General features: G+C 43.1%; 1 protein-coding gene across 6 annotated transcripts in view; it reads left to right on the top strand.

The window, feature by feature from the left end:
• The window catches only part of RELN (reelin), a 736759-nt gene that overhangs the window by 559381 nt on the left and 151214 nt on the right, over positions 1–26164 (top strand). For all 6 annotated transcript variants that reach the window (XM_068276234.1, XM_068276231.1, XM_068276232.1 and 3 more), the window contains 3 exons: positions 7220–7427; positions 20497–20573; positions 21545–21703. In XM_068276234.1, coding sequence (XP_068132335.1) covers positions 7220–7427; positions 20497–20573; positions 21545–21703 — 444 coding nt within the window. The remainder of the gene's footprint in view (positions 1–7219; positions 7428–20496; positions 20574–21544; positions 21704–26164) is intronic.

The following is a 26164-nucleotide window of genomic DNA, read 5'->3' as shown; positions in this document are numbered from 1 at the left end:
TAGACAGCCTTGGTAATTCCTACTGTGCCACTGCCAGGCCCAGCACATTCAGTGGCTACCTGTGTGTGTGACAGGCAGCTGCACATTTGTAATCCCAATCACTGCACCTGTTCACTGTTTAGTCCACCTACTTACCTACCTACCTACCTATGTGACCGCACGCATTGTTAATACCACCAGTCATTGCACCTGTTCACAGGACGTGTGTATGTGTGTGACAGGTGCACATTTGTAATACCCAGCAGCACTGCATATACCTACCTACCTGTTGTTCAGTGCACCCACCTACCCACGTCAGCGCACGCAGTGTGATATATAATACCACCAGTCACTATACCTGTTCACGGTACGTGTGTGTGACAGGTGCACATTTGTACTACCCAGCAGCACTGCATATACCTATCTGTTGTTCAGTGCACCCACCTACCTACGTGAGTGCACGCAATGTGATATACCACTCCGTGCATACCTGTTCACTGCCCCTGTGTAACCGTACATTGTATTAATCAAGTCAGTGCATACCTTTCACTTCATCCCCCCAATATGGACAAAACAAAAGGCAGAGCCAGAGGCAGGCCACCTGGCAGGTCTGTTCGAGGTCGCGCTGTCGTGATTTCATGCGGCCCTCGACCAAAGTACAGTGTTCAGAAGAAGGCACGTGCCATCAACCCCCAATATTGTCAGGATGTAGTTGACTATTTAACACAGAACGCCTCATCTTTCTCAGCTTCCGCACGGAAGCTTGACATATCTTTCTCCTCTTGCTCTGATTCTGACACCCCACTTAACACTCAGTCGGCCGCCACCACCAAAGTGCCATCATCCCAGGGCTCAGCGGTGTGGACATTTTTTGTGTGTCTGCCTCAGATGAGAGCAATGCCATCTGTACTCTCTGCCACCGAAAATTGAGCCGTGGAAAGACCAAGACCCGCGTAGGGACAACTACCTTACGAAGGCACATGATTACAAAGCACAAACTGCAATGGGATGACCACCTGAGGAAAAGCAGCACACAAAAGCAAAGCCACACACAGCAGTGAAAGATACCAGGCCGCAATTTTTTCTCAAAAAAGGCTATACCTAAACTGTACCGTGATGTTGAAAGGCAAGTGGTGACATCTCTGGCACACAGCGTTGGGTCAGGGGTCCATCTGACCACGGATGCCTGGTCTGCAAAGCACGCTCAGGCCTGCTCGAAGACTAAGTCAGTCCCCACACACAGCATCTCTGCCTGCACGCCGTGTGACTGCTTGCCCCAAGACTAAGTCGGTCCCCACACAGCATCTCTGCCTGCAGGCCGCTTGACTGTCTTCTCCGCCACCACCAACAGGGTCCAGGACTCCAGGCGGATTCCTGAATTTTTAAGGCTTCTGCTAGCAGTGGCCGCTATAATAATTTTTCTGGTGGGTGTACACATGCCTGCCTAATTTTTCTGGCTGCTCTGTGGCTGCAACAACAAAACAAAAAGCATGTACATGTGTCAATTCCCCTTCGTGATCGTTACCTTGACGCAGTGAAGGGCCTTGCGTATCACAATGAAGCAATGACCGACGGCTATATAAGTGTCTCAGGGGATGGCACACCAAAGATAATAAGGTCGTTGCTTCATTGTGGACAGACCAAATTCGATCAGCTGGACAATCACTGTTGTTCTGTCATTGAGCTATCACAGCCTAGCGACCACATGGGCTTGAAAACCGATATCGCCTGCACTCTCGCCATGGTGCGCACCAGTCCAGCACGGCCATCACAACACAAACAGCTGTTTGCGTTGTGTTACACAGCGATTTTGGTGTGTCAGTGTGAAGCAGTACTCTAATTACACTCCCTGATTGATGTATACACATGCAAGATGTTTTAAAGCACTTTAGGCCTGCAATTCAGCATTCAATGTGATTTGTGCCCTTAAAACGCTGCTTTGCGTCAAATCCAGATTTTTCCCTGGGTTTTTTGGCGTCTATCCCACTCATCCATGCAAAAACACAGATATTAGACCCCTTGAAACATCGTTTCCATCACTTTTCTGGCCAGCATAAGTGTTTCTAGTTTTCAAAGGTCGCCTCCCCATTGAAGTCTATTGCGGTTCGCGAAAGTTTGTGCGAACCGAACGTTTGCGGAAGTTCACGTTCACGGTTCGCAAACCGAAAATCGGAGGTTCGGGCCATCTCCACTTCTGTTTAAAATAACTTTTTAGCACTCTGCAATTGAAATAAAGTAGGTGAAGAAGTACTGTCAAAATTATTCTAAATTTTTCTTGCTTGCTGGTGGCATTTTATTTAGAATGTGTGAAAATATCACCTAGGAGAAAACTCAGGAGAAAAAGTGAATTGAATTTAGTCCTCTCCGCAATCTGTCATCACAATTAACTCATTTACACTTAATAATCAGTTGCTCTCAGTTATAACTGAAATAAAACTGATTTTCAAAGTAATGCCTATGTTTTCCTATGGCACCTTTCACATTTAACGCGTTTTAACTGAAATCTTTTTGACAACGCACTGCTATGGAAAAAACGCACTAACTTGTACTAAGGCATACCAACGCACACTAACGCGTACCAACTGATTAAGTGTAAAAGGGCCCTACTATACAGGCTTCAAACTCCAACTTCTCACCACTCAATTTGCCAGACAAATAAACAAAGTAACAGGCTGCTCAGTAGATTGTATTACTTGCATGGGAGGAGCATGCACTGGTCTCCAGAAATATCTATTTCTTGCTCATTGTTCTTACTACTTCCCCTGTCCAAACACATACTTGTTAATGATTGGGTTGAATGTTTGCACTTATAAAATAAGATAATACTTTGAGGTTGTCCAGGTAGTGCCTGCTCATCTGACCACCTTCTGACATTTATTGATGGCAACCATAAAGCCATAAGCCTTTGCTTGGCAAAGATACTCTGTATCTTGATGATGATGATGATCCTTTTTGTATAAAGTGATGCATCTGACTGAGTTATGATTTTAATGTTTACCTAGGTTTGATGGCAAAAATCAGCCAATAACGGTTTTTGTTTACAAGTTTGCCACAGCCGATTAATGTTTAATTGTTAATAATTAATTGCATCAGTCTGTTAGTGCTCAAAACAAATAGATGTTGGAAATATAGTACAAGGATTGTAAAATCAAATTATTCAGCGTACGACTGGCTATAGATTCCTTACTATGCAGCTGATTCTAAAACGATCACTGAAAAGATGCCCTTATTTATATCAGCATTGTTCTCGCTTAGATTCTTTACTACTGTAAGCTACGCTTCCAACCCTCACCTCAAATCACATTTGGAACAGGTTGACTCAGCTTATATTCATATTCCACAGGTGCACAAATGGACACACTATTGCTAATTTGGAAATACTTGGTAAATATCATGACTATAGTAGTAGTAATGCTTCTGTTTTAAGTGTCATTAATATTAGATGACATTGTGGAGAATATATGTAGGCAGTTATAACGATGTATTGCTGTGAGCAAGAAACACTTGCAAAGTTTGGACTGAATTCAAAAGATTTAACCGTGCTGCATGTGTGACCAGTGAGAGACATATGTTATCACCTTCTGTGCAGAAAACCCCATTTCATGCTTCTTTCTTTTATATGCCTGCATGCAATGTTTCATAATTAATTATGTAAGCTATTCTGTCAGACAGCTAACAGTGCAGAAAATAAAATAGACCACAGGTTTTACCACATACTCATGTTTTGTTTTTTTGTTGCTTTTTTTCTGCTGTTGCTTCTTGTGTCTCTACAATCCTGATAGGCTCACAACCAAGTATAGCTGTGCTCCTCTCCTGCAGAGACCTTAAATGAGGAAAGGATAGGCATTAAAAGATAAAATAATAGGACAGCAGTCATCATGCTTACATGACGATTTTACAAGGCTGGAAACGAGTATGTCAAGTTTATCCTTGCCAACAATATTTACAGTACCTTGACTGTATGATGAGCAGGGCAAGGGCTGGTCTTAGAAGAAATGAGGCCCTGTTCAAAAATTAATAAGACCGACCCCCACAGAGTAGTGGTGTAAGGTGGCCTATTAACACCCCCCCCCTCCCCCCAACACACACACACACACAGAGTAATCAGCAATAGGTAGCCATTTTCGCTCTTGTAGTTTTTGCCCACCCCCAGATTGTACCGATTGTAGCGTTAGGTGGCCTTTATCTCTCCCCAACCCCTCAAATAACAGCAATAGGTTAGCTTTGCTGCCTCCCCCAGATGTCATATTTGGTGGCCTTTGTCCCTCCCACCTCTTTATAGCAGTATTATGGTAGCCATTGCCCCCCCCCCTCATATAGTGGTATTGGGTGCACTTTGTTCTCTTTGTACCCCCCCCCCCCCCCATACACACACACAATAGTGCACAGTGAAACGTAATCTCACCTGTCGAGCCTCCCTGTTCTGCCTTTAGTGCTCTACAGCCAGCCATGCAGGCATGTAGATACTTATGTAACATTTCAGCAGGTCACGGGCACGGAGATGCCGCTGAGGGGAGCCATGGAGGTAGGAGGACACCCAGGGATAGAAGACCGAGGAGTGTGCTGGTCGAAGTGATAGGATTACACTTGCACTCATAAACCCCAGGTGTCAGAGAGTGTGCAATACACCCCCATACTTAAGTGGGAAGACTTGGGGCCCCTACAGGTTCTGTGGTCATGGGCAATTGCCCAGTGTTGCCCTATGCAAGCATTGGTTCTTAGTAGGGCTGCAATAGTGGGCTTTATTTTTTCAATTTACAGTCTGATGTTTGCAGCCTTCCTACATTAAAGCATGTCAGCTTGAGATCTTTTTTTCATTTTTAGCACATGTATCCTGAAAATAGGAGAAAGCATGTGGAAGACTCTTACTGTTTTCAAGTCATTTTCTTGTTGAGGGAGATAATGGAATGTGCAATTATATGTGTGGGTATAGAACTGGCCTTTAAGATTAATTATTTCAATTAAAAAAAAAAGTAATTAGAGTTAGCTGCTAGATCACAACATGGCCTTACATAGAACATTCATGTTCAACACCATCTACTTCTGATTCAGAGCTTTACCTGCAAAAGGAAAACTGGCAAGAAGGAGGTTTATAAAAGAGCATCATGTCATGTTCAGCTGAAAAGTTTAATGAAAATTGCTGTCAAACTCAAGAATCCCAAATGTACCAGTCTGATCAGGATTAAAGTGGACCTGAACTCAGAACTTACTCTCTGCTCTAAAAATACACAACAGCATAATAACCTTTAAAGAAAAACATTTCTTTGTTACAGCTGATACAAATCCTGCAATAAATCTGCACTGTTTCTACTTCCTGCTTTCATGGAAGCAGACATATTGTTAACATCCTGTGCTTTCAAATCAGCTTATCTGCCATCTCTACTGTGGCAGTCAGGTGACACGGGGAAAGATCAAATTACAACTTGTGATTAGACACAGATGATGGGAATTAAACAGGCTCAACTCTCTAAATACATACAGGGTGCATGCCTCCATGTTTTCCTTCTGTTCTGTGCAAGAGTACATGTCAACTTTAAAGAGAAACTCCAACCAAGAATTGAACTTTTTCCCAATCAGTAGCTGATACCCCATTTTACATGAGAAAGACAATGATTTTCACAAACAGACCATCAGGGGGCGCTGTGTGACTGATTTTGTGCTGAAACCCCTCCCACAAGAGGCTCTGAATACCGCGGTACTGCTGGCAAACTGCCACAATGTAACAATGTTCAGAGACAGGAAATAGCTGTTATTAGCTGTCTCTAACAGACAGAGCAGCTAGAAACAGCTAAATAACCTGCCCACAGTAACAATGTCACCATGTAATAAATGTCAGAATGTGAATCTGGGAGAGGAAAGATTTTACAATGAGCAAACACTGACTAAATCATTTATACATAATTATGGTAAAAAATGAAGCACTTTTTTTACTACATTATTTTCACTGGAGTTCCTCTTTAAGTTTCTATTCCTACATCTTCAAAACACATCAATCGCTAGACAGAGTCCTTTTTACTGGCTACAAACAAATTTACAGTAAGCTAGAAGTTGCTATCTTTACAAGAACTTAGGACTATAAATGATCATCAATTGTAACGTCTTTTCTTCGATTTCACAGCAAATCATATTTTCACGTGAAGATTGTTGAATTTTCTGAAACCATGAATTTTCCTGAAATGCATTGAAGTCAATAAAAAATGTAAAAAAAAAATTGCAGCTTTTGAGTGTTTTTAGGGGTGCAACTGGCTTGCACCAAATCGTTAGGGAAGTTTCTTGCACTTATGCTGGACCTATGCTTGTGCTGAAAAAGGGGTCAGTGACTACCAAGAAGGGAGTATATCATTTCTTTATCCTCCTCTACTGGGTGGAAGGCAGGCTCGGATTTAACATAGACCACAGCCTGGGAGGTGCTACACATGAGGTCTGCATATTTAGGTGGAGGAGGAAGGAGCATGGGAACATGTTTAGTGTTCAGAAATGAAGATGGACCTTTCATATGTTAAACAGTTTCTATACCATCATCAATAACTACAGGAACTGATGTTTCTTTCTTCAACATAAATAACTTCATGGCCTCAAAGTCTCAACAAATGAAAAGCGAATAGTGTACACTATTGTTTCCCAAACCTGTTCTCAAGTCTCAGCAGTGGTGTAGGTTTTGAGGACTTCATCATCATAATTGAGGTACTAATTATCCAACATCTGTAAATGTGAAGTTACCTGCAAAACATGCACTATTGGTGGGATATGAGGACATGCTTTGCATACACTGCTGTGCACCATATGGGAGGACTAGCTCTCCTCCTGCCAACCACCCCATTCCTCTTACCCTGAATATGCAAGCTGTCCTGGTGCCTCAGGCTACAATATTATTTACAATTTACAGATTTGTCAATTATCTTCTAACAAGGCACGGAGAAGTAGTAGGAATGGTTGAAAGATGACTTGGTAAAGCGAAGCTGTCAAAACTCAAAACAGCAGGGTGCAGGCACAGTGGTACATTGTAGTAAATGTGAGGCTGCAATCAAAGAGGGAGTACTTTATAAAAATGCTGTCTAGGTCAGATCACTTCAAGTGGTAAAGATTAATAATACCTTAGAATTACTTTATTAGTGAGGAGAGATGAGACAATTTAAGGTGGTGTAATATACAGTATTTGTTACAGTTAAACTTTCCTTGTTCTCAAAGCATCTTTATGCTCTACTTTCTGTTATAACTTCTGATTTACTTTCCATTTTAGCTGAACATGGCACGTGTGTCTCAAACAAGCCCAATCCAACTGAAATGTTTGACAGATTTGAAAGCAAGCTGAGCCAGCTGTGGTATAAAATCACTGGAGGACAGGTGGGCACAGGTTGCGGAACACTAAGTGATGGGAAATCATTGTACTTTAATGGGCCTGGAAAGAGAGAAGCAAGAACTGCTGCCTTGGATACAACTAACACCAGGTGAATAAACATCCAGTGTATTGCATCAGTGTGAGCTTGTGCCGCGCATATACAACACAGCTTTCTCATAAAACTAAAGTGCTTGCAGATTTTACTATGTGTGCTGGTGGTTATTTTCATTACCCTCCCTTCACTATAAACCAGTTTATGAAAAATAAAGACTTCACATTGGAAAGTTAATTATTTTAATAGGGTCATAGAAGGTTGTATTGTATTTTAAGACTAAATAGTTTACTTTTAAGCTTTAATTTGAGGAGGAAACTATATTTCACTGCAGCACTGATTATACATCGTTACAACAAGCAACACAACAGGTATAACGATAATAATATAGCAATATATTGCAATTTGCACTACCCGAACTACTCACTGTATTATGATTGTTGTGGTAATCCTGCTCTTATGAAATCTTCATTATTCATATCCTCACACTTCCTTTGCCTCTCAATATATAAATGTTACTTAGGTGTGTGCTGTACTCATGCATACATATTATCCCCTTACAGAATCTATGGGTATCTTAACTGGCTTTGTACATGAACAACAGTTGCTAACTCGTCCGAATCTTTACATCACTTTATTTTTTTAGGGCCGGTCAATGAGTAAACATCACAGATCAGTGTTTTCTTGTGTTACATAATGAGGTGAGGAAGGATGATTTCCTTTTTCCTCAGTTGAACAGTTACCAAGTAAAATGAAAGTAAGGAAACATTAACATACTGTTAACAGGAAATAGCCACACAAGGCCAGCAACAAGTTCAGAAATATCACAGAGCGGACTATGCCAGGCACCCACTTGCGTTTGGAAATCGCTCTCAAAAGGCTGAGAGTGATTTTGCAAAGGGATTTTGCATTGATTTCTGAAGTGGTTTAGAGAAAAATGATTTTGAGCCCTGCTTTCCCCTATTAAATCGCTCCAAAAATGCTGCAGGACTTGCCATTGCAAATTACAATCACTCCTGTGAGCTCACCTCCATTTACTTTAATTAGCCTGGCATTTGAGAGTCGTCTGTGATTCTGAAAACATGGCTAAAAACACTCTAGTAGGCTAAAGCCCTCAGACTTTTTACTGAATGATATAAGAATACAGGGACTGATTGGCAATCTGGTAACACTGCTTCTTTTCTATACCTTAATATAATTACTGAGGCTTCCAGTTTTCTTTTGACTTGTTCATAGACATTGTGCCTTCCCATGAAGGGGCAGTAGTTACCTAACATTGCTGTGCCATGTTCGTGGTCACTTAGTCTAGATTAAATCTGAGAGGGATTTATCTCAGCTGTGCCATACACCAGGAACATAATTTTTATAGATTTCAGTATGACCTCTATTAAAAATCGATCAAACTGCAGCATCACCAGGCCAGGGGCATTGCCCACAGAGGGGTTTAACGTTAGGCACCGCCAGAGAAATTTCAGGGTTAGGCAGCGCTTGGGGGGTACTTAGTGTTAGGCACCACCAGGGGAGTTCTAGGGTTAGGCAGCGCCAGGGGGATTGTTTAGTGCTAGGCATCGATAGGGAGGGCTAGTGTTAGGGTAAGGCTAAGTTAGGTCATAGTAAAATATCAGTAACGATTATCAATATTTTACTATCAGAATTAACTAGTAGAATATCAGTCATTTCACTTATGTAATACTAGCGGCTACTTTACCACGCCCCTTATGGTTATGTCAGTGTTTCTCAAACCTGTTCTTGTGACTCCCCAACAGTGCATTTTTTGCAGGCGACCTCACCTATGCACAGCTGGGGTAATTAGTGACTCAGATACATGGAATCCACCTAGCTGAGACACTTACTACCCAACTGCCTGCAAAGCATACACCATTGGGAAGCCACGAGGACAGGTTTGAGAAACACTGGGTTGTCCCCCCTCTATTTCAGGACCATGTCCTCTATGGCTGTCAACTATAGCAAGGTGGCCTATCATGGTGGAATATCAGGCCATCTTCCTACTATAAATTTTCCATCCTGTGCCATTAGATATTCAAACAGACTTATTAGAAATCTAAATGAATATTTATTGGAACGCCTGTCACTGTTAGTTTTGTACTGCTTGAAGCATTTTGTCTCTGTCTATGAAATCGAAGCAGATAAGTATCTGCAATGAAATTTTACAATTCCAGCATGCAAAGCAGATGGACTGAGGAGACAAGAAGAGTGGCCTAACTGAAAATCAGAGAGGCTTTGTAGAATTATTTACTTCTGCGAATTATTGTTATAACAAGATTAAAATGAGTTATGCATGCCTCCTGCAGGATGCTGCCTTGCACTGCAGCAAATGTCACACATTGCAAATGCTAGCTGTGCACAAAACACAGTTTAGAAAGTGAAATAGATAATCTGATTATCTGATACTGATGTTCCTTCTTTCAGGCACTTTCAGTTATGAGGAATTTTGTAAAGCTAGCGAAAGCTGTTACACGTTGATTTTTTTCCCCCAATGTTGCCAGTAGGGCACCATTCACCTTTAGTCACCCTAGGGTTAGACTTGAGGGGGGGTGGGGGGGGTTACTGTTTGGCACCCACCAGGGGAGATTTAGTGTTAGTCACAACCTGGGGGGGTCCTTAGTGTTAGGCACCACCTGGGGGGATCGGAGGGTTCTGTGTGAGGATAGGGTTTGGTTAGGACATAGTAAAATATCGGTAAAATTACCAATATTCTACTATAGTGGAGTAGAATATATTTAAAATTACTGATATTCTATTTCCATTATTTTGTGACCATTTTTACTCGCATCGCTATTATAGGTACGCAGGTTGGCTAGTGAGTATGAGGAATTTGAAAGCAGGACAGCAGGGTTTACTTGCTTCACACTGATATCATGTGCTTACGTCAGAAGTGCAAGGTTTCTGGTGTACATATGATCATCTCGATGAGCTTAGTCACACTCACAGAAATCCATTGAAAGCCCATAGGTAGCTTTAGGCAAAGCATATATTTCTAGATATTAAGTAGTGGATTACATAACAAGTTGTTAATGAAGTTCTAATGGCCATATGTATAACTCCTAACATGATTATAGATGAAGAGGGAATAAAGTAATTCTCATTTTAGTTATATTATTTAAAAAGTCTGGTCATTTAAAATAATAGCTGTAGAACAGGGCAGATGGGGATCATTTCCTCCAGAACTCAATCAAAAATAAATTATAATCTCAAACCTTATTTAATTTATGCAGAGATATTCTGTAATCAGGATCAGAGACAGTATTTCTTATTATTACAATTGCTTGCACATAACATAGTTACACGGCAATAACATTAACTTACAGCAAAGGTTTTTTTTAACACCTTACAGCAAATACTGCTATTTACCACTACAATAATGATATTTGTATTATATAGACAGAAAGAGAAGAAAATCTTAACAAAGACAGCAACAAAAAAACAGCAACATGCAACATTCAACGCAACAGTCAAGTTAAAAAAAATCAAATTGTGTGAATTGCTTAGATACTCATAAATGTCCATCAGAAAGGTCAAACTGCGCAGTCACACTTTAGTGTAAAAGACAACTAACTGACAGGTCCCAGTTAACTTTAAAATACCCACTATCAACACCACAGATGATCCATGATTTGTAGCCAAGCCACCAGACACCATTGGATATGCTCTGACCCACATGACAGAAATTAGCACTCTAGAGTGTAGGCAGAAGCTTTCCAACAAAAACAGGATACAGTATCCAAGCCATCAATACTAGCATAAATGCAGCATTGATGACAACCAGGGACGGATCAAGAGCAAGTTGCGCCTGGGGCAAGGTCAGGTTTTGGCGCCTAAAAGTCAGGTTTTGGCGCCTAAACTGCCATTCATTTTGCCGCCTTTTTAAGAATTCAACAAACTGCGCCTGGGGCAAGATACCCGCTTGTCCCCCCCCCCTAGATCCGTCCCTGATGACAACCCACAAGCAGAATCTTCACAATACCAAGCATCCATCCTGGTCTATAACATAGCCCCTCTAAAGAGGAATGGACATGGAAAGAATGGGAGAAATCAGCTATCTACTCTACTTGCGAGAAATAACCGGACACACAGTATGTACCTATAATAAAAGCAGTTGAGTGGCATTACAACAACAACAACAAATAACATTTGTAGAGCGCTTTTCTCCCATAGGACTCAAAGCGCATAAGCATGGCTCAGACCATCGTGGTGCAGAGGAAGAATTTTATAAGTCCGGAAATGCCAAGCTAAATAGGTGGCTTTTCAGTCTGGATTTGAATAGCTCCAGGGATGGTGCATTAGAGTGGATAGGTAAAACATATAGACGTAAGAAAATAGGACAGTTGATCTGCATGTTACTGCACACACCACATCACTGCACCTTCCTGTCTGCTATTGGCAACACCAATTACATTGAAAGATTTATGAGTACTGGCATCGTCAAATTATATCAAAACACAATGGAGCAGTTGCCCAGGGCTATTAACTAATACCTGATTGGTTGCACTGGGCAACTGCTCTAATTTTGCTTCAGTTGTCTTAAACTTAAACAGCATGTACTGCAAAAACACACAATTCAGTAGTCTGTGCACCAGACATCACCTGGAATTGTCCAGGTGGCAGGGCCCCATGATTGCCAGCTCAGGTGTTCTGGCAATACCAGAAAAGAAAAAGAGAAGAGCACTTCTATGGTGCAATACCTTTAATTTAAAATGCAATATGAAAAATAAATTCATATACAAGATAGTATTGATGTACTAACGTATCATGCCCAATGTTCCATTTCTCGAATGTCAACCGTAGCCAGCGGGGGGCATCAACAAGGGTACGTTTTGTCAAGTCAATATACCTACACACATACATCATCAACCCATACAGACTTGACAAAGACACACTGGTGTGTGGAAACGCTTCATTGTAATCCTCTGGCACTCGGAGCTCGCCCAGACTCCAGACCCCCCACCTACCCATGTCATTGTCACCTGTTGGCCAGGATTGATGTTCGAGGACTGGAACATTGGGCATGTGTGATATGCTTGTGCTTCATAACTATCTTGTTCATGCACTTCTTTTGCATATTGCACATTAAATTAAAGGTATTGCACCGTAGAAGCGCTCTTCTCTTTTTTCGTTTCTGATACTGACACCACACAAATCTAATTTCTGAGAAAGCTGCTTTGGACGATACCTCCTTTCCGTCTATTGTCAGAGATTTGGCAATGGAGAACTCTTTGACTTTGGAGATCATGGTTCATATGCAGTTAACTTTTACTCCTGAGTTTTCTCCTAGGTGATATTTTTAAACTTGTCAATAAAATGCCTATAGGCAACCAGAAAGCAAGAAAATACTCAAAATAATTTTGATAGTTTTTTACCAACTTTTTGGTACTTTTTTCAGTTAAAAAGTACTGGAAAGTTATTTCAAGTAATGAAGATGAAAAATTATCTCCTAGGAGAAAACTTGTGAGAAAAAGTTAATTGCATATGGACCTACTGTATATCCTTTCTGTCCTGGTCGTTACATGGAGCACACCTACATTTGTTGAATGTCTTCTGGCAATACCCTTGTAAGGATCCCTCCTGCCGGTTGCATTTGTCATGAGTCGTTGCTGTTTGCAAGCACGTTGCAGTTCAGAGTAGCTCAGGATGTTTTCATGAATCCACCTATGGCTGGCTGCAGTTGAACTGCAGTCAGACAGTTGTGGATTTCTTACATGCATGTGGTTGCGTAATCTGGCATGCATTTGTAATGAGAGTTCCTTCCATTCCCAGACAGCTTACAGCTTTCAATCAGTATAGCACAGGATTGCATGTGTACCATTCAGCTGTGTGGGAATTTGCATGTCTGTTTCCATTGGCTGATGTCTACATAAAAGCCTGCCTCTCATTCGAGACCTTGCCCGACATAGCGCTCAGCTTACCTGAGTTGTAGCTGGGTTCATGCTGTGATAATTGTTTTGCAATGCCTTGCTTTGTATTACCTTGCCTGCCTAGACGGTCACTGCACTCATGGGGGCACAGTGAAGTCTCACCTTCCTGCTAGCTGGAGACTGCCTTCACCACGTTGGTGACTGGTAGTTAGCCTGCTTGCTCTGTTCCTGAGGACGTGACTATAGCTGCAGTTGCTATTAGTTAGGCTCCTACCTGTTTGTCTTGTGTATGTCAGTGTGGATGTTTGCCGTCGCTGGGGCAGCGACTAGATTGGCAAGCATTCTGTCTGTCTGTCTGTGGTCTGTCTTGTTACTCAGTCAGAGGCTCAGGCAGTGGTCGCCCTGAGCAACCATTGTATCTTGTTCGCTAACAGTCAGTCTGTCTGTCTGTTGTCTGTCTCCATGGATGTTTGCCATCGCTGGGGCAGCGACTAGATTGGCAAGCAATCCGTCTGTCTATCTGTTGTCTGTCTTGTTACTCAGATCAGAGGCTCAGTGCGGCGTTGCACTAAGCAACCATTGTGTCTTGTTTATTTGTGGCGGTATCGGAAGCCCAGAGCTGCGGTTGATCTGGGCAATCTTGCTCCCTTGTTAATCACTCCTGTGACAACCTGTGTAGCCTCTTCCAACACCCAGCTGCATAGTCTTGTTGTCTGGTGGTACTCTGGCTTTCTTGCCCTCAGCTGCTATACCTTGCACCTCCAAGGCCTGGGTGTAACCGAAGTCGGGCAGGTGCTGTTCTTCACCTCCCGTTCAAGCGGGGACGCACCACACAGGGTGAAGAAGGTGGTGGTAGATTGGGGCATAGCGGCTGAAAAGAAAGCAGGAGCTCTGCCAGACATTACAACCTACTGTGTGGGACAAAATCAGTTTAACCACTTCCCGACCGCCGTATATACAATTGGCGGCCGGGAAGTGGACCCCGCAAGGACCGCCGCATAGACAAATGGCGGCGGTCCTTGTTTGGGCATGGGCGGAGCGATCGCGTCATCCGTGACGCGATCCTCCGCCTCCGCCTGTCGCCGCTCACCCGCCGCAACATCCCGCCGGCCATACGGAAGCGCCGGCGGGATGTTAACCCGACGATCGCCGCATACAAAGTGTATAATACACTTTGTAATGTTTACAAAGTGTATTATACAGGCTGCCTCCTGCCCTGGTGGTCCCAGTGTCCGAGGGACCACCAGGGCAGGCTGCAGCCACCCTAGTCTGCACCAAGCACACTGATTTCTCCCCCCCCCCCGCCCCAGATCGCCCACAGCACCCATCATAACCCCCCCTGCCCACCCCCCAGGCCCCTGTTTGCACCCAATCACCCCCCTAATCACCCATCAATCACTCCCTGTCACTATCTGTCAACGCTGTTTTTTTTTTATCCCCCCCCCCTGCCCCCTGCTCCCTCCTGATCACCCCCCCCACCCCTCAGATTCTCCCCAGACCCCCCCCAGACCCCCCCCCATGTACTGTATGCATCTATCCCCCCCCCGATCACCTGTCAATCACCTGTCAATCACCCGTCAATCACCCGTCAATCACCCGTCAATCACCCGTCAATCACCCCCTGTCACTGCCACCCATCAATCAGCCCCTAACCTGCCCCTTGCGGGCAATCTGATCACCCCCCCACACCAATAGATCGCCCGCAGATCCGACATCAGATCACCTCCCAAATCCATTGTTTACATCTATTGTCTCCTCTAAACACCCACTAATTACCCATCAATCACCCCCTATCACCACCTGTCACTGTTACCCATCAGATTAGACCCTAATCTGCCCCTTGCGGGCACCCAATCACCCGCCCACACGCTCAGATTGCCCTCAGACCCCCCCTTATCAATTCGCCAGTGCAATATTTACATCTGTGCTTCCCTGTAATAACCCACTGATCACCTGTCAATCACCTGTCAATCACCCATCAATCACCCCCTGTCACTGCCACCCATCAATCACCCCCTGGCACTGTCACCCATCAATCAGCCCCTAACCTGCCCCTTGCGGGCAATCTGATCACCCCCCCACACCAATAGATCGCCCGCAGATCCGACATCAGATCACCTCCCAAATCCATTGTTTACATCTATTGTCTCCTCTAAACACCCACTAATTACCCATCAATCACCCCCTATCACCACCTGTCACTGTTACCCATCAGATTAGACCCTAATCTGCCCCTTGCGGGCACCCAATCACCCGCCCACACGCTCAGATTGCCCTCAGACCCCCCCTTATCAATTCGCCAGTGCAATATTTACATCTGTGCTTCCCTGTAATAACCCACTGATCACCTGTCAATCACCCATCAATCACCCCCTGTCACTGCCACCCGTCAATCACCCCCTGTCACTGCCACCCATCAATCAGCCCCTAACCTGCCCCTTGCGGGCAATCTGATCACCCCCCCCACACCAATAGATCGCCCGCAGATCCGACATCAGATCACCTCCCAAATCCATTGTTTACATCTATTGTCTCCTCTAAACACCCACTAATTACCCATCAATCACCCCCTATCACCACCTGTCACTGTTACCCATCAGATTAGACCCTAATCTGCCCCTTGCGGGCACCCAATCACCCGCCCACACGCTCAGATTGCCCTCAGACCCCCCCTTATCAATTCGCCAGTGCAATATTTACATCTGTGCTTCCCTGTAATAACCCACTGATTACCTGTCAATCACCCATCAATCACCCATCAATCACCCCCTGTCACTGCCACCCATCAATCACCCCCTGTCACTGCCACCCATCAATAAGCCCCTAACCTGCCCCTAGCGGGCAATCTGATCACCCACCCACACCAATAGATCGCCCGCAGATCCGACGTCCCATCACCTCCCAAGTGCAGTGTTTACATCTGTTCTCTACCCTAAACACCCACTAATTACCCATCAATCACCCCCTGTCACTGCTACCTATCAGCTTAGACCCCTATCTGCCCCTAGGGCACTCACCCGCCCACACCCTTAGAACGCCCTCAGACCCCAGCCCTGATCACCTCGCCAGTGCATTGCTTGCATCTATTCCCCCCTCTAATCACACCTTGAGACACCCATCAATCACCTCCTGTCACCCCCTAGCACACCTACCCATCAGATCAGGCCCTAATTTGCCCCGTGTGGGCTCCTGATCACTCGGCCAAACCCTCAGATCCCCCTCAGACCCCCTTCCGATCACCTCCCCAGTGCATTGATTGCATCTATTTTCCCCTCTAACCACCCCCTGAGACACCCTCAATCACCTCCTGTCACCCCCCTAGCACTCCTATCCATCAGATCAGGCCCAATACAACCTGTCATCTAAAAGGCCACCCTTCTTATGACCGGTTCCACAAAATTCGCCCCCTCATAGACCACCTGTCATCAAAATTTGCAGATGCTTATACCCCTGAACAGTCATTTTGAGACATTTGGTTTCCAGACTACTCACGGTTTTAGGCCCGTAAAATGCCAGGGCGGTATAGGAACCCCACAAGTGACCCCATTTTAGAAAAAAAGACACCCCAAGGTATTCTGTTAGGTGTATGACGAGTTCATAGAAGATTTTATTTTTTGTCAAAAGTTAGCGAAAATTGATTTTTATTGTTTTTTTTTCACAAAGTGTCATTTTTCACTAACTTGTGACAAAAAATAAAATCTTCTATGAACTCACCATACTCCTAACGGAATACCTTGGGGTGTCTTCTTTCTAAAATGGGGTCATTTGTGGGGTTCCTATACTGCCCTGGCATTTTAGGGGCCCTAAACCGTGAGGAGTAGTCTGGAAATCAAATTCCGCAAAATGACCTGTGAAATCCTAAAGGTACTCATTGGACTTTGGGCCCTTAAGCGCAGTTAGGGTGCAAAAAAGTGCCACACATGTGGTATTGCCGTACTCGGGAGAAGTAGTACAATGTGTTTTAGGGTGTATTTTTACACATACCCATGCTGGGTGGGAGAAATACCTCTGTAAATGACAATCTTTTGATTTTTTTACACACAATTGTCCATTTACAGAGGTATTTCTCCCACCCAGCATGGGTATGTGTAAAAATACACCCCAAAACACATTGTACTACTTCTCCCGAGTACGGCGATACCACATGTGTGGCACTTTTTTGCACCCTAACTGCGCTAAAGGGCCCAAAGTCCAATGAGTACCTTTAGGATTTCACAGGTCATTTTGCGGAATTTGATTTCCAGACTACTCCTCACGGTTTAGGGCCCCTAAAATGCCAGGGCAGTATAGGAACCCCACAAATGACCCCATTTTAGAAAGAAGACACCCCAAGGTATTCCGTTAGGAGTATGGTGAGTTCATAGAAGATTTTATTTTTTGTCACAAGTTAGTGGAAAATGACACTTTGTGAAAAAAACTATAAAAATCAATTTTCCGCTAACTTTTGACAAAAAATAAAATCTTCTATGAACTCACCATACTCCTAACGGAATACCTTGGGGTGTCTTCTTTCTAAAATGGGGTCATTTGTGGGGTTCCTATACTGCCCTGGCATTTTAGGGGCCCTAAACCGTGAGGAGTAGTCTGGAAATCAAATTCCGCAAAATGACCTGTGAAATCCTAAAGGTACTCATTGGACTTTGGGCCCTTTAGCGCAGTTAGGGTGCAAAAAAGTGCCACACATGTGGTATCGCCGTACTCGGGAGAAGTAGTACAATGTGTTTTGGGGTGTATTTTTACACATACCCATGCTGGGTGGGAGAAATAACTCTGTAAATGGACAATTGTGTGTAAAAAAAATTTAAAAATTGTCATTTACAGAGATATTTCTCCCACCCAGCATGGGTATGTGTAAAAATACACCCCAAAACACATTATACTACTTCTCCTGAGTACGGCAATACCACATGTGTGGCACTTTTTTGCAGCCTAACTGCGCTAAGGGGTCCAAAGTCCAATGAGCACCTTTAGGCTTTACAGGGGTGCTTACAATTTAGCACCCCCCAAAATGTCAGGACAGTAAACACACCCCACAAATGACCCCATTTTGGAAAGTAGACCCTTCAAGGTATTCAGAGAGGGGCATGGTGAGTCCGTGGCAGATTTCATTTTTTTTTTGTCGCAAGTTAGAAGAAATGGAAACTTTTTTTTTTTTTTTTTTTGGTCACAAAGTGTCATTTTCCGCTTACTTGTGACAAAAAAATAATATCTTCTATGAACTCACTATGCCTCTCAGTGAATACTTTGGGATGTCTTCTTTCCAAAATGGGGTCATTTGGGGGGTATTTATACTATCCTGGAATTCTAGCCCCTCATGAAACATGACAGGTGGTCAGAAAAGGCAGAGATGTTGGAAAATGGGAAAATTCACTTTTTGCACCATAGTTTGTAAACGCTATAACTTTTACCCAAACCAATAAATATAGGCTGAATGGGTTTTTTTTTATCAAAAACATGTTTGTCCACATTTTTCGCGCTGCATGTATACAGAAATTTTACTTTATTTGAAAAATGTCAGCACAGAAAGTTAAAAAAATCATTTTTTTGCCAAAATTCATGTCTTTTTTGATGAATATAATAAAAAGTAAAAATCGCAGCAGCAATCAAATCACACCAAAAGAAAGCTTTATTAGTGAGAAGAAAAGGAGCCAAAATTCATTTAGGTGGTAGGTTGTATGAGCGAGCAATAAACCGTGAAAGCTGCAGTGGTCTGAATGGAAAAAAAGTGGCCGGTCCTTAAGGGGGGTAAAGCCCTAGGTCCTCAAGTGGTTAAAAGAGCCCGGGGTGAGTGAGCATATTGATTATTTTTAATCAAGTATTTAAAAGACAACCTGAAACTACAAACCAGTAATGCTGCCCTTTTGACACGGAGAATACGTCTTATTTGAAACCTGGAGGCTGAAAGCCTCTTTCCTTACAATCCTATTCCTCAAGGATAAACACAGGCAGAATATTCAGCATGAGAAAATTATAATACAACAAAGATGAATTTACAACTGCAAACTGTGCAAAGCCTTCAATGTTTAGTCTTAAGGTGGCCACATAACATACAATTTTTTAAATATCTGTTCAATTTAAGAATTGCAATCAATTTTTCTGACGGATTGTAACATTTCAAAAATATGACCAATGTACCACACACCTATGTTCAATGTTTCCCCAATTATGATAAAAATGATTGGAAACTCTAAGAAAATTGCTATGGTGTGTATATTAATAAATTGACAATCTAACACACACCATGCAATTGAAGAGAAATATCTGGCATAAAAATCGAAATAAACGGGAAATCCGATCGGATTTTTCAGTCGAATGAAAAAAAAAAGCTTTGGATTTTTTTCGGGAGATCCGATCATTTTTATCGAATTGCCGTAAAACCGGATCATTTTATTGTATCGTGTGTAGCCAGCTTTAGACGGGCTAATCTTTGAAAAGTAGGACAGTTCTAAATTTCTCTCAGCACAGTGTGTATCCATGCCTAAGTTAGCATCTAAGTACCCATAAAATAAGGTGTTTGGAGAGCAATAGGCGGTCAGTTCATCAGTTTTCTATATCATTACAATAATACTTTTAAATACTGAGAATTCTCAATAAATAATTGAATCATTAATCTAAACCAGTCACATATAAAGCCCTGTCTGATCAATCAGTGGAAAGTGTGATATGTACTTTAATTAAAGGATACCACAACTGAAATGTGACATGATGAGATAGACATGTGTATGCACAGTGCCTAGCACACAGATAACTATGCTGTGTTCCTTTTTTTCTTTCTCTGCCTAAAAGAGTTAAATATCAGGTATGTAAGTGGCTGACTCAGTCCTGACTCAGACATGAAGTGACTACAGTGTGACCCTCACTGATAAGAAATTCCCCTTTTTTACCTCTTTCTTGCTCTCAGAAGCCATTTTCTGCTAGGAAAGTGTTTTATAGTTGGAATTTCTTATCAGTGAGGGTCACACTGTAGTCACTTCCTGTCTGAGTCAGGACTGAGTCAGCCACTTACATACCTGCTGTTTATCTCTTTCAGGCAGAGAAAGAAAAAAAGCAACACAGCCTAGTTATGTGTGTGCTAGGCACTGTACATACACATGTCTATCTCATTATGACACATTTCAGTTGGGGTATCCTTTAAGGAATAATGTAATTATTTGATGTGATGTCCAGTCCCCAAGCCTTCACTCAACTGTGCAATTTTTTACCTAGATCAATGATGCTATCTGCATTTCATTTTGATGTGCTTCCCTCCACAGATTAGTTCAGTTTTACATCCAGATAGGAAGTAGGAACACTCCCTCCACCTGCAGCAAGCCAAAAGCAAGAAATGAAGGTAAATATTTTTCTTCCAACCTTGATGACTATATTATCTTACAGCTAGATATACATATGTATATTATATTAGCAATATAAAAAGATTCTGTACCACATTAGCCAACAACCATACAGTGTGTAGGTAGTAAAATTAAAATATTTAAAAAAACATATACCTTTAGCTCTTTGACTGACAGAAATTAACTCTGCAAGGGGTCCGACTTAAGAGCCATGCTGACCTGATGTAATGCAGAGGTACAGTTGTGGACTGATTCTAGAATAGTGAACTAAGCTACAGAGATCATATTCCGTTTTCATAACAGCATACATAAATTCCATATATAAGTTACATTTCATTTTCTCTCTGCTCAGTGTTAATGTTAAAATGTGAAAGAGGACTGAGTGGCAAATGTATATGAAAGTAAAACAATAAAATAAATTATGTGCTGGGATAACTGGCGTAGGACTTACACTTATCCAAATGACATTAAACAAATCATCAGCCAGAGTAAACATTAATAATGCAGTAGCAATATCTGCTATACTTCTACATTTCTCCTTGAAACCTTGAGATTCCACTATCAATACTATGACTACAGCTAGCAAGTCTCTCTTCCTGAACATTCCACTTCCATCTGGATTAAAAGCCCCTGATCTCGTGTTACAAAAGTGAAAGTTAACCATATACCCATTATGGGACCAGAAGCAAATTACTTGGCATTAGTCACTATTTTCCCATTTCAGGACTGGAATGCAAAACCTTCCACTTTAATTTTGTCACTAATGTTTTTCAATTTTTGCTTGGTTGTTGATGTTATTTACCTATAGGCTCTATGCAGTGTAGTCCAGATTAAACCTATTATAAATTCTACAGTTTATAGTTCCTTAAGCTCAACAAATTCCAATGTCTTCCAATAATGTATACAAGTTACCATATCTATATGCTTTCATATATGTAAACTAAGCTGACATTTTCTGTTTATTTTTAAGGTGTTGTTGTCCAGTATACTAACGACAATGGCATTAGCTGGAATCTGTTGCGTGAACTGGATTTCTTATCTTACCTGGAGTCACAGATAATCTCTATTGAATTGCCACGTGATGCTAAAACTCCTGCTACTGCATTTCGATGGTGGCAGCCACAGCATGGTAAGTTGAATCTATATTTATCTGTGAACTGAGCCAGTGCTGCCATGTAGCTATTTTATAATATAATTTCCCCTTGGAACTCCCAGCTGGGTAATTGCTGCATCAGAGAACTTTCCTGGCATGACTCACTGATGCATAAAAAACACACTTTGCCTAATCTTAACTGCCACCTTAAATTTGTATACCCACACCTCAGTCCGAGGGATCAGTCCCACCAAAAAATTGACATGTATAAATATAGTAATGACAGTGGGAGAGTTCATAGTTATACTTGGACTTTGCAAAGGCCTTCGACACTGTTCCCCACAGAAGTCTGGTGCAAAAGTTGAGGATGCAAGGACTGGGGAAGAGTTTGTGTGCATGGATAGGGAACTGGCTAATGGACAGAAAACAAAGAGTTGTGGTCAATGGATCGTACTCAAAATGGGAGACTGTTAGCAGTGGGGTCCCACAGGGGTCTGTACTGGGTCCAGTGCTCTTCAATTTATTTATTAATGACCTAGTAGATGCACTAGTGAGCAATGTTGCTATTTTTGCAGATGATACAAAATTGTGCAGAATCATCAACTCTCAGGAAGATAGTGTCATATTGCAACAGGATCTGGATAGGATGGCTATATGGGCACATACATGGCAGATGAAGTTCAATGTTGACAAATGTAAAGTCATGCATTTTGGTCGTACCAATGGTCTAGCACCATACAAAAGAAATGGGATACAGTTGGGGACATCAAACTTGGAGAAGGACTTAGGAGTACTCCTCGACAACAAGTTAAATAATCGTACTCAATGCCAAGCCGCTGCAGCTAAAGCAAACAAAATTTTGGGATGCATTAAAAGGAAAATAAAAACTCGAGATGCTAACATAATATTGCCCCTGTTTAACTCTCTAGTAAGGCCACATTTGGAATATGGAATTCAGTTCTGGGCACCACATTACAAAAAAGATATCGCAGTTTTAGAGCAGGTGCAGAGACGAGCTACAAAATTGATACGTGGGATGGAAGGTCTCGCTTACCAAGAAAGGTTAGATAAACTGGGTTTATTTAGTCTAGAGAAAAGACGCCTTAGAGGGGATCTAATTAACATGTATAAATACATCAGAGGGCAATATAATAGCTTGGCGGATGAGCTTTTTGTCCCTAGGCCTTCTCAAAGGACTAGAGGACATGATCTGCGCATGGAGGAAAAACGTTTTAGCCATTTATTTAGGAAAGGGTTCTTTACAGTAAAAGTGATTAAGATGTGGAATGCATTGCCACAGGAAGTCGTTATGGCAAACTCTATACCTGCATTTAAAGGGGGCTTAGATGCTTTCCTTGCGTCGAAAGACATCCATGGCTACAATTACTAGGTTATGCCTAATGATGTTGATCCAGGGATTTTATCTGATTGCCATCTGGAGTCAGGAAGGAATTGTTCCCTTTTGGGACTAATTGGACCATGCCTTGTGGTTTTTTTTTCGCCTTCCTCTGGATCAACAGGGGTATGTGGGGGACGGGCTGGAGTTGTACTTTGTACTGGTTGAACTCGATGGACGTATGTCTTTTTTCAACCAAAATAACTATGTAACTATAGGTATTTGAAACAATAGAAAAATAGCTTTATTGTGACACCAAATCCATAACTAGGTAACCAAATTATAATCAATTAAAAGTAGCCTGTAATGAGCGCACCACCTTCCGCACTTACATCACGCACCACTCACTCAAAAACCCCTAACGGTACCGGTACCAGTTTGGCCGCGTCTTCAGAGGGGGGAGAGAGCAATATGTGCACAGATATGAAGGGCAAAGGGAGTCCTCTTCAGCTTGCAAGCTAGAAAAAGATAAGTCCAATTAGTCTCACCACTAGTAGTCCACACGTTTGGTTACCGCAACTTCGATGTCTCCAGAACAGTTTCCCACCAAGGTACGGACCATGGGACAGTGTTGGCCCTCAGGCGACTGCTCTACCCGCTCTGCGAGGCTGCATTGCAGCGGGGAACGCGCACTGATGCCATGTCTTTCTAGCGTAGTCTTGCAGCCGTGAGGAGCGCTCCAGGTCACGTGATTCAGACCCGCCCACCGACGCGTTGCGCCCGCCCACTTGCGAGCTTCGTCAGGGTGTACGTGGCTTGCCATTGGTTACCCAACCCGTCCTTTTAATCCAGCAGCTGTGGGGCGGGGAGTCCTTTGGTACGTCATAGCTCCGCATAGCATACGGAAGTCTATGCGCACCACCTCAACACCGTCTCGCGTTACTGATAGTATCCATGGCAACTCTGGTATACCAATGTGGCGTCATATCCGCGTTCAAGCGGCATCTTTTCCGCGTTTCAGCTCACACAACACTCGCCTCTCCAATGCTCTCCTATGTGCCCACACAGAAAGGGTATGTTCAAAACGGAATTTTTATATATAGATGTATATCTCTTGTTTCTCATATAGGGATCTCACACAGTTCTTTAGTTTAGGTATATTTCCACTGCTCAACAAAGGGTCACCAGGTAAAAAGTCTCATCCTCCTCTCTCTTTCCAATCACCAGTGATTCCCCAGGGCACCCAAAAGGAAACCACTGTTTATGAGGGTAGAAATGGGGCATAGCTTAGTTCACTGTTAAGTCCTGCTGAGCCCATAGACCCCAGCAGATAGATCCTTTCCTGCTGTTTCAGTAGTCTTAGTCTGTCTCCCCCTCTCCTATTTATTGGGATTGATGCAATTCCCATTGCTTTCAGGCCTCTTGGATCACCATCATATTCCTGGCAGAAATGTTCCGCAACGGAACTCTTATATTGTCCGTTGTCCTGAAGGCCACTGTTTATATTAGATATATGTTCCATAACTCGTGTTTTTAACTTGCGAGTAGTTAGTCCCACATATATCTTGTGGCATGGGCACTCCAAGCGATAAATGACCCATTCACTATCGCAATTAATGAAGCTTCTGATTTTCCATTGCTTCCTACCTGATGCAACCTGAAAGAATTTAGCTTGCACCATTACCTCGCATGCAACACACTTACCACATCTATACATTCCTGCAATTTTACTGCGACCTAACCAGTTGGTAGTTACAGTTGGAACATATTGTGAAGTTACCAATGCATCCCTCAAGTTGGGTGCACGTTTCGCTACAAGCAGTGGGCGTTCGCCAACAATTCCTTTCAAATCGGGATCGGTCTGCAATACTGGCCAGTATTTTGACAGAGCTTCCTGGATCTGCCTCCAATTGGCATTATATGGGGTTATGAATCTGGGGGGTTCAATCTTTTTATCAGGCCTGCTTCTCGGACGGCCAGTATTTCCAGCCAACAGCTCGTCTCTTGCTCGCATCCTGGCCCTGTCAAAGCCCGTGCAGAGCACATCATGACGGTACCCCCGCTCCCGGAAACGGTCATACATGTCCAAGGCCTCCCTACCAAAGTCACTCTCAAGTGTACAGTTCCTGCGCAAGTGCAGGAACTGACCGTACGGAATTCCGCTTTTTAGGTGACCAGGATGGTGGCTGGTGGCGTGGAGGAGGGTGTTGCCTGCTGTAGGTTTGCGAAAAGTAGTTGTATACAAACAGTCGCCCCCTCGTCTTATATGCAAGTCCAGAAATGAAATCTCTGTTTCACTCGCAGTATAAGTCAGGGTGATGTTCCTTCTGTTTTTATTTAGCTGGCACATGAAGGAATCAAGCTCCCGCATGTCCCCCCTCCACACCACAGCACATCATCAATAAAACGGAGCCATAGTCGGACATGTTGCTCGAACTCCGGGAGGGGGTACACGTCCTGGCGTTCCCATTGGCCTAGATGTAAACAGGCATAGGCAGGCACGCAGGCCGCCCCCATCGACGTGCCCCGCACCTGCCTATAATGGAAATTGCCAAACATAAAGCAATTGTGCTCTAACACAAACCTCAACATCGATTCCCACAAGGATGTCATCGGGGCCGAGCCGGACCTCACCGAGGAGTCTTAGCACATCAGTAGAATCCTGCACAAAAGAGGGAAGTGAGGACACCAATCCCAATTTAGCATCAAGCCACTTCCCTAGTTTCTCAGTGGGGCCGCCTATTGCGCTAACAATCGGGCGACCTGGTGGTTTTGATGCATTTTTGTGAATTTTTGGAATGAGGTACAATATTGGGATACGATAATTCTCTACCCTTAAGAATTTCATTTCTTTGGAGTCCAAGACATTGGCCTCCCCAGCATCATCAATCAGGCTATTGACATACGCCACTACACGATCATAGGGCTTATCCTTCAATACCCGGTATGTATTCTCATCAGAAAGTTGGCGATTGGCCTCGGCCAGATATTCCTCCTTAGACCACAAGACCACGTTTCCTCCTTTATCACTGGGTCTAATAAAGATGTTATCGGCTGCTTTTAATTCCATCAAAGCAGTCCTCTCACCACTAGTTAGATTATCCTGATTTCTGGGGTATTGCCATTTTAACTTTCTAAATTCCTGAGTGACCAGGTCCGAA

The sequence above is a fragment of the Hyperolius riggenbachi genome, chromosome 3 (genome assembly GCF_040937935.1).
Source record: "Hyperolius riggenbachi isolate aHypRig1 chromosome 3, aHypRig1.pri, whole genome shotgun sequence".
Classification (NCBI taxonomy): Eukaryota; Metazoa; Chordata; class Amphibia; order Anura; family Hyperoliidae; genus Hyperolius; species Hyperolius riggenbachi.
The sequence above is the reverse complement of the archived record's forward strand: the minus strand, read 5'-3'. Positions and strand labels throughout refer to the sequence as shown.